The following is a 9331-nucleotide window of genomic DNA, read 5'->3' as shown; positions in this document are numbered from 1 at the left end:
GAAGATAAACTGCAATGAGTGTTTTGGACCAAACCACTACATGCAAACAAAAACTAGTGGCTTTCCTGTCTCACATGGATTTTACAAGCTGCTTGGGCCTACTTGCCCAAAGAAGAGTAAGAATGATTCCATGAAGGATTGGGTCCATGGTTGTTTAAGTCTGTTTTCAAGGGGATTTGGGGAGGATTAAATTTAAACTTCTCCTCCTTCAAAAAACCTTCTTGATTTTTGTGCATACATGTGGATCTCAACCAAACCACTCCTGCAAGATTAGAAATCCACCACTCAATATGAAGGTGGTAATATTTATCATGTTCATATGAATTACTGACTGTAGGATGCAAACTTTTAAAACAAATTAAATCAATGAAGTCATTAAAGAAACTCACCATAGTGACTGGTCCTATTCCCTGGGTCATGTTTTGGGCAGAACACTCTAAAATTCAAGTTCAATTTCAAGAAAAAGAGAAAAAGTGTTAATGAATATGCAAACAGTTATGTTGACTGATTTTAACAGATATTTTCCCCTCTTTTCACTGAACACAAACAGAAATACAGTTAAAATATCAGGATTTTTGTTCAGCATTACCCACCTCAGAAACCACCTGCTTTAAAGTCCCATGCATGCACAACTTTGTATCTGTACTTCTAGAGCCTCAGTGGACTCTCAGCACTGAAGCTCTGAATGAGCAGTTCCATCAGCTCCCTCTGTCTGGGCCTGCTCACTGCTCAGAACCCAAGTCAGACACATTTCATAGGGTGTGGCAATCACTGTGGCAGACACACTGAAATGAGATTAACGCTCCCAAGGTGAAATGCCACAGTACTGACACTGCTCCATCACAGCCACTGCGGCTCTGCCCCCTCGCCCTGCCCCACGCAGGCCGGGAGCCTCCTCAGGCACATCTGCTCAGCACCACCTTCCATTTCTCAGCCCTGCAGGACAAGCTGGCAGCGCCACAGGGCACTGCCACGTACAGCACCAGGCACTCACTTGCCTGGAGATCTCTGTGCCCCACCTTCCCTCTGCCCTGTGCTCAGGTGTGCCCCTCTGAGCTAGTAGGGCACCCCTGCGTGAGATCCAGTAACTTAAAGCTGTTCAGGCCATTCGTTACTTAAAGACTTCAGTAATATGTGAGATGGGAATATTTTCATTAGTTCTAGGAGAGCAATGTGAATTCCTTGGAAGAGGCAAAATACAACAAATTTATCTGAAAGTATTCCTTATCTTTCGGATGCAATAATGTGCAGAGAACATGAACCAGCTTTTACAATACACCTTTCTTACAGAAGGATCCCAAATCACTTTTTAAGCAAAAATGCCTTGTCAGGAGCATGGCTTAGTTCATCTCTTCCTTACAGATCTATTTGCACGACTGCTGCAATTGTTAAAGGGAACTGCATTTACTAGGACATTTTCTAATTATTGTAATTCTTTTATTTTAACAAAAATAGAAGCACTGCCCTTAGAAATGCAGACTGTTCCCTTGATGAGGAACTTCTTTTGCATGAAATGTGTCTTGATGCACAAAAATCTGATTTAGGTATGCCTAATAATGCAATCAGAAAGCTATGTAATGGAGACACCTTATTTACACCCTGATTTTCTAATACTGCTCTTTGGAGAATGTTTTTTGTACTTCCCCTCCCTTTAATTCTAGCCTTTTCCAGTTAAAAACAACCCATCCTAAGCATCCTAAGAATATCTTATAAAGAAGAGACAATATGTTTTACTACTCAGGCCACTTTATTTAGAAGCAGTTCCCTACCATCATTTTTGAAAGACAGCAGTGCAAATTGCACTTATTTCTCCACCTCTACTCTTACTGGCCAGTCCCACAGCATGGTACACTTTCTCTTTTTATTCTGCTCTATTTGTTTTGATGATCACTACTCATCATCACAACAATGGCAACTCAGAATTTAAAAACACCAGCTCTGCCTCTCAAAGGAATTTTCTCTTTTCAGTATGTTGTATTTCACCATGAAAAAGTGCAGGGGCCTTCAGTCCACATCCACTGTTTTTCAAGTCTACTCTCCAATAATTTCAGCTAGCTACAATTTTTGTGCTTTATTTGTGTCACTGCTACTGTGCTAAAGTCTTCAGGTTCAAATCCTTGAAACCTGTCCTACTACCTTTATCTAATCCAGTCCTTTCCCAGCTCTTCAACACAGGATGCTATAGCCTAGTTTCCTAGGCTACAAGTGTCACACAGTGATTTAAAACAAGGCATTTTTAAGGGTCTCTCTTCCAAACCTCCAAGGTCACCAGCTCCAAAAAGCCACCAAACCAAACTGTAAATGCAAGCACTTCTTTACCAGTTTGTATCTAGACTGCTGTCAGTCCCACTTGTTTTTCAACATCTTGAGTTCAGTCGTCATGAGCCTGAGTTATCCTTTCTAAAGCTGTAAGATGAAAGCCATTTATTCTGTGATCATAGAAAGTTTCCATCTTCCCAGCTATGCTCTTTCATGAGCTTTGCAGATTCACAAAGATTTTACAAGCCTCAACTAAACATCCCATCCTCCCTGTAAAGCTGGGCTTACAGCCTTGCACAGACACGCTCATTCTAGATGGAGAGCCCTGTGAACCAGCCAGGAGTGCAAATGTCTTGACACAAAAGGAACCATCTTCCACTGCAACTAAGGACTGCACTAGCCCACCACAAGTACTGATTAGATGATCCCCAAATTAATCTAAGACTAACATGACCTGTGATCTCTCTGACCTTGCACAGAAATGAGTATCAGGGCTTTTATGCACCTCAGACTTTACTATAAATTCAGCATTTCCAAATGTCCCTGAAGCCCCAATTTTTCAACCCCTTCATCTGCATCCTCCAAACAATTTGTTCCATTTGTCAATGACAATGCAGGCAGCCCAAGGGCACTAGCATGATCAGGACATGTTGGGGTCCCTCCCCCCTGCTATGTAGCCCTGGGAGAGGGGCCCTGGGGGGGGAGACACGGGGTTTCCCTGCCCCTGGTCAGCCTCGTTCCCATTGGTTGTTTTGTGTTCCCCTGCGCAGGCAAGGACCCTCGGGTCCCGTGATTGAGCAGTTCCTCGGCAGAGCCCCGGCCATGAGGCTGGAGAAATAAACATCTCTGAAACATCTACCAAGAATCAGTCCATGTATATTTCTTTTCCACAGGCCTCATTGTCTGATAACATGTGTTGCAGTATCTGCACTGTAACAAGGACAGAAAATTTACTTTGAATCCATGTAATTGTGTTAATGCTAGCAACATGAAATACAAGGTCTTTGGTGGGAATCAAAGTTCTTTGCTAGCATAGGGAGGGAAAATTACCTGAATTTGCCTAATGTGAGCAGACCTAGAAGTGCTGTAACCTGCTCTGTGCTCAGACCACATTTACTGGAGCTTCTCAATCAACAAAAAATTTAGAATTTGAGTAACATTAATAAAAGTCTTGCTCCTTGAAGATTAGCTAGAGAGCCAGTAAGGACTGACTTTCTCAGTTTTGGCCTAGTGATCTTTCAGGTATGTTACAGGTTCAAACACTACATTCCCTCCCATTGCAGTGAAGTTTTCCTGTGAAATGAAAACATCTCTCCCACAGAGGATCAAGCATCACTTTGAGAGGAGAACTTATTTCCTTCCCTAAAAACCTTTTAAACCCCATGCAATGAAGTCCCTCTTGCTGACACCCCCAGGTGCTGGCAGTGACAGTCAGAAGAACTCGGTGAGGTACCGGTAGACGCCGTTGACTTGGTCGGTCTCCACGGCCGCGTCGTCGCAGAGCGCGCAGAAGAAGTGGTAGCTCCTGCGGCACGCGCGCTCCTCGCAGCCCACCGTGGCCCCCTTCTTGCGGCAGAAGTTGCACACCTGTAACAGGAGGGGGTTCACCAGGTAAACGTCACAGGCAGCTACTCCAAATCCTGCCAGACAGGGCAAATGCCATCCTCTGTGGGGAAATCCAGTATTCCATTGCAAGTCACCTCTGTGTAATTCATCAGGCAAGTTCACTCCTGCAAACTCCTACCCTGGTCATTACTTGAGCCATTTTGTGCTATCTTACCTCTATTTCATACTGATAAATTTGTAAAATGAGGCAAAGAGCCATATGACAGCACTGAGGAACTTTGCCAAGTTATTTCAACATTAATTGGTATTAATGTTTGTATTTATGTTTTCTAGGCAAACTTCATAATGAAAAAAGTGCCACCCAGGATGTACAGGGAGGAGGGCAGCTGAAGACAAAGGTAATTAAAAAACCCCTCTTACAAATAACCTTATTTCTGCTAAACTCAGAAAATGTTTCCCTTTACAATTGTGGATTGCATTATTTTGTTTTAGGCACTGGCTTAGTTCTTTACCAAAGTCTCAAGAAACTTCTGTGGATACTAAAAAGCTAGAAAATCTCTCTGCTAGCTTCCTTGTATCCACAAACTTCGACTAAGGACATAAAGGCCAGGAAAAAACCCACCTGCATTTTAATACAGAATGAACTAAATTTCACCAAACCAAATGTCAAATCAATGACTCCAACACTAAACCTGTAATTTCCTAATCTTACGAGATCAGAAGGACCAGCTATTTTAATGCGTTTTTTAAAGCACAGAACAGGCCAGACAACCTTCAATACCATGAGACATGACTAACTGCAGATTCAGAAACATTTCCTTACCAGCCGCTTTCCTCTCCTGAGCTCTTTTAACACTGATGCCACATCAAATCTTATTCCCAGATTATCTGGGTTCTGATCTTCAGATTCCACAAATCCTGAGGAAAATAACTAGAGAGAAAAGAGACAATTTTAAGAAATAAGAATGACTCAGTCACCAGTGCAGAAAAGAGACGAGGAATACATCTTTTCTTCTTGCTCTTGGCCTACCTAAGGAGGTTGATTTTTCTCTGTGCTAAGAGGTTTCACCTACACTGAACAAGCAGCTGTGCTTAAACATTTCTGCAGTCAAAAGAAGTTTCTCTTTCCACATAGGAGATTTCACACAACCTGAAGACGAACTAAGAAAAGACAACAAGGTGAGAAAGTTAAAAAACATGAACAAAGAAAATCTGAAATTGCAGAGTAAGGATGAGAAGCTCTTCTCAAGACCTCCACACCCTGGACATCTTGTTATGTGCTCAGTTGTTCAGACCTACAGCTGGATGCAACATTTCTCTGTAATAAGATTTCCATACAGCCCAATGCTGACAACAGTTGACTCCAGGAGAAAAACAGACACATGCACACTCAGGCCACTTTAATTCCCACAGAATTCTGAGCCATGACAATGAGTGAGGAAGGGGAAGTTCTTGGCAATTATTTCCTAAACATTATATGTAGCTAATTCCAAACAAAAGGGGCTACCCTTTCATCAACTGGCAGGCACAGTCTGTCTGCCAGAAGGTGACAGCTGACTGCAAAAAATCCCAAACAGTGCAAAGAAGCCTAAGGCAGAGAAATGAGTGAAGTTGCTGAGAGGAGAAAGAAAGGAGAAAGAAGAAAAGAGAAATAAAACAGAGAGAGAGAGAGAAAAAAAAATGTTTTAACATTGGAGAAACATTAAAGCCCTAATAAAACCTGTTTCAAACAAAACATTCAAGTAACACTGTAAAAGAGGTATCAAATGTTCATGAAACATTCTGATAAAAAATAACCAACCAAAAAAAGGTATCAGAAAAATAAAGATGTGGACACAACAATTGTGAGAATAAGAAGGCTGGGACAGTAACAGCCAGAAAGCTGTTCTAGCACACTCTCCTGCACTAAACGGCCCTCAGCTATATTCTCCCTCTGCTGAAGGGAGAATACAGCAGCTGTAACTGATTCGGAACACAAGAACCAGCTCCACCAAGATTCCAGAATAAAGGGGAGGCAAGAAGAGTAGAAGGACTGCAACACACTTAGAGCTTCACAAATACTTTTATATAATCAACTTCTGACATTTTTATTCCTTATTTTAAATAAGGCACAGACTGGCAAGCTTTTTAACCATCATGTATCAAGTGATATGGATATTCTCCTGCAAAGGTTTAAGTACACAGCTTTCTGTGGTCTGAGAATCCTCATACAGTTTAGTGTCTCAAGAAAACCTATTCCTATTGCTAGGTTGTATGTGGTCTTTGTGGTGTTTTCGTGTGCATCTAGGACCACTGATCAGCAATAGACACACATGAAAATACCACAAATCAACAGCTCCAGCTGTGCAGACACATCCTCTCCCACTCCAAAATCCTGGCCAAGCCCTGTTGCTTTTCACTGCTTTTCAATCTAATATAAACTTGCTGGTTTGAGTAACCAGCCTTTCAATCCAGACATCACTGCAAAATCAAAAACAGACAAGCAGTGGAAACTTCCCCCTTATCCCTTCTCCACTTCTCTTTGGTACCGACCAGCTGAAGGCACTCACCAGACAATCCTGATGAGCTGCAATATCTCTCTCTGTGGCAATGTACATTACAGAGCCGGCCTCCCCTTCTGAACAAAACGCACACGTTCTTCTCACCATCTTCGCCATTATCCAGAAAGCACCTGGAGCAGTAAAACTGGGACAAAACACAAAGCAATTGACAACTTCCATAGGCAAAACAGGACAGAGGAAAGCAGAGCCTGCCAATACCCGCCCTCTAACTGCTCCTTCACCTACATCGCCTCACCCTTGGTGCTTTGCTCCTCCAGTAACAACTACCAATACAATAGGCAAAGCCCGCTCCTGGCACAGCAGTGGGATGGAAACCAGACCCCAGGAGCTCCAGAAATTTGAGCAGGAGAACGAGTGGTTTATCTCCTCTTGGAAAGTCACTAACAAGTCATAAGGGGTAATACAAAAGTTTTCAAGCTTGCTTGGCAATATCTGCTCCAAAAACAGATCCAAGAGCAGTCCAGCAAGTCATGCCCTAAGGTGTGAAACTCCTTTTATTTGGAGAAGGGCAATCACTCATAGCAGTGTTTTCTTAACCTATTGCTGCCACATGTGGGTCTGTGAGTCAACAAAAGACAGAAAAGCAGCTACCCTGAAGCTTCGCCAGAGCTTTCCATGAGTTCATAGAAAACAAAAAGAAACACTAATTTCTTACTGTAAGAAGGATGTAGCAAAGTAGAGTGGAGAGGTCTGCAAGTAAATTGGGGCAGAAGAAAAAAATCATAAATGAAACATTTAAACATTCTCTCTCAACAAGGTGAAGCACTAACAGGAGTGACAGTTTTCCCTGAGCCCTGGGAATTGCCCCAGGGACACCTGTTATCTTTTTCTGGCCATATCCACTCAAGTCTTAATTGCTCTTCTTCACACAGTCTTTCTTTTTATCCAGCAGCTGCAAAACTTTGATGCCAGCTACTTATTCCACAAAAACTGTCCAAGTGTTTCTGGACAAGCCTTTACACACATCCCCCACCAGCAGGTTAGAGCATCACCCCACAACATTTGTAGGAGAGTTTTACTTTGTCTGTGTTTTTTGTGCAAGTCCACCACAGAAATCTTCAACAACTTCCCACTCCTACAAGGTGTGATACTCCAAAGTATCTTCTGTTGGAGATGTCACCTCCAACAGCACAAACTCCTGTATGACAAGGGGGAAGAAAAACCTGTGTTTACTTTCAAGAAATAGGAAGACCTGAAGTTAAATTATTCTAGTGAGAGGTAGTAAGGTCCAAGTACAAAACAGGCAGGAAATCTCACAGTCCAGCAAATTTTGCAACCTTTTTCAGGCTTTCAACAACCTGTTTTCATTAGTTCCCATCTTCCTTGCATAAAACAGACTGGGTAGCCCCAAGTGAAAACACCACCAGAGTAGAAGAGGATTTTTTTAATGTTTTCACCTCTCTGGCTCACACTACTGATAATTTATTTATAGTCACAACAAGTCACTTTGCCTTTGCACACAGCTGGAGTTTTTTCCCCTCTGTCCTTCTATGTCTGGTAAGCAAGGCAGGGTAGAAACTGATTTCTGATACCCATCTATACACTGACCATCGTATCAGTTTCAGAACCTGAGCAATAAACAAATACAATACCAACAAACAGAAACACAAAGACATACTAGAACTAGAATAGAGAAAATTAAAAAGCAGAACAAGCTTGTTTGAATGGTCTAGAATACAGGAAAAGCTCTCTGCAGCAAAGCAATACCTGGAATCGATGCAGATACATAAGCCCTGCTCAGGCCCAGTCAGAGGATCCAGTTCTAGGAATTTTGTGAGGAAGGGGCTAAAGGTGGAGTCTACAGTCCCTGGTGTTCTTACAGGCTCCAGAAAAATCCTGGTGCTGATGGAGAACAGAAGACACTCAGTCAAGGTCAGCCTTGGGGTTACTCCAGCACCTTTGTAGGAATCCTGAAGCAGTAGAAGTACAGCTCTTGGCCATTGCTCTGTGCAGAAGCAGCCAGCCTGCACCTACTGCCCCGTTTTTCCCCGTATCCTGTCCCCCTGTGGTGGGTTGACCCTGGCTGGATGCCAGGCACTCCCCCAAAGCCATTCTATCACTCCTCTCCACAACCGGATGGGGAGAGAAAATATAATAAAGGGTTCATGGGTTAAGATAAGGACAGGGAGAGATCCCTCAGCAAATACCATCATGGGCAAAGCAGACTCAGCTTAGGGATAATTAACTGAATTTATTACTAACAAAATCAGAGCAGGATAATGAGAAGTAAAATAAATTTTAAAACCACCTTGCCCTCACCCCTCCCTTCTTTCCAAACTCTACCTTCTTCCCCCAAGAGGCACAGGGAGATGGTGAATGGGGGTTATGGTCAGTCCATCATTCGTTCCTGCCACACTCAGGGAGGAGAGTTCTTCCCCTGCTCCATTGTGGGGTCCCTCCCACCAGAGACAGTCCTCCACAAAGTTCTCCGTGAGTCCATCCCATGAGCAACAGTTCTCCATGAACTGCTGCAACCTAGGTCACTCTCCCACAGGGTGCAGTCCTTCAGGCACAGCCTGCTCCAATATGGGTCCCCCCCAGGGTCACAAGTCCTACCAGGAAACCTGCCCCAGCGTGGCCTCCTCTCCCCATGGGTCTGCAGGTCCCTGCCAGGACCCTGCTCCAGCATAGGCCTCCCACGGGGTCACAGCCTCCTCTCAGGCATCCACCTCCTCCACAGGCTGCAGATGGATCTCTGCATCCCTGTGGCCCTCCATGGGCTGCAGGGGCACAGCTGCCTCTCTATGGTCTGCACCAGGGGCTGCAGGGGAATCCCAGCTCTGGTGCCTGGAGCACCTCCTGCCCCTCCTCCACTGACCTGGGTGCCTGCAGAGTTGCTCCTCTTACATATTCCCACTACACTCTTCTCTGCCCACAATTTTATCTGTCCAATAACTTTTTTTCTTTCCTTCATAAATGTATTATCACAGAGACATTAATATCAT

At 43.7% G+C, this 9331-nt stretch overlaps 2 protein-coding genes across 19 annotated transcripts in view; one reads left to right on the top strand and one right to left on the bottom strand.

The window, feature by feature from the left end:
* Positions 1–9331, top strand: part of LOC103615159 (RCC1 and BTB domain-containing protein 2) — a 468828-nt gene that overhangs the window by 38769 nt on the left and 420728 nt on the right. The gene's annotated exons all lie outside the window — the stretch shown is intronic.
* The window catches only part of PHF11 (PHD finger protein 11), a 25545-nt gene that overhangs the window by 13783 nt on the left and 2431 nt on the right, over positions 1–9331 (bottom strand). For 4 of the 13 annotated variants that reach the window (XM_017733627.1, XM_017733632.1, XM_008633182.2 and 1 more), the window contains exons 2-5: positions 6375–6510; positions 4649–4756; positions 3713–3846; positions 390–436 (exon numbers count right to left, since the gene is read on the bottom strand). In XM_017733627.1, the coding sequence (XP_017589116.1) occupies positions 390–436; positions 3713–3846; positions 4649–4756; positions 6375–6510 (425 nt within the window). Of the gene's footprint in view, positions 1–389; positions 437–3712; positions 3847–4648; positions 4757–6374; positions 6511–7405; positions 7525–8093; positions 8229–8669; positions 9053–9331 lie in introns of those variants that run through there. The other 9 variants (XM_017733622.1, XM_017733623.1, XM_017733624.1 and 6 more) reach the window with 4 other exon arrangements.

This window comes from Corvus brachyrhynchos, unplaced genomic scaffold (assembly GCF_000691975.1).
Source record: "Corvus brachyrhynchos isolate BGI_N302 unplaced genomic scaffold, ASM69197v1 scaffold202, whole genome shotgun sequence".
NCBI classification, from domain to species: Eukaryota; Metazoa; Chordata; class Aves; order Passeriformes; family Corvidae; genus Corvus; species Corvus brachyrhynchos.
This window is presented reverse-complemented; position numbering and strand designations above follow the sequence as displayed.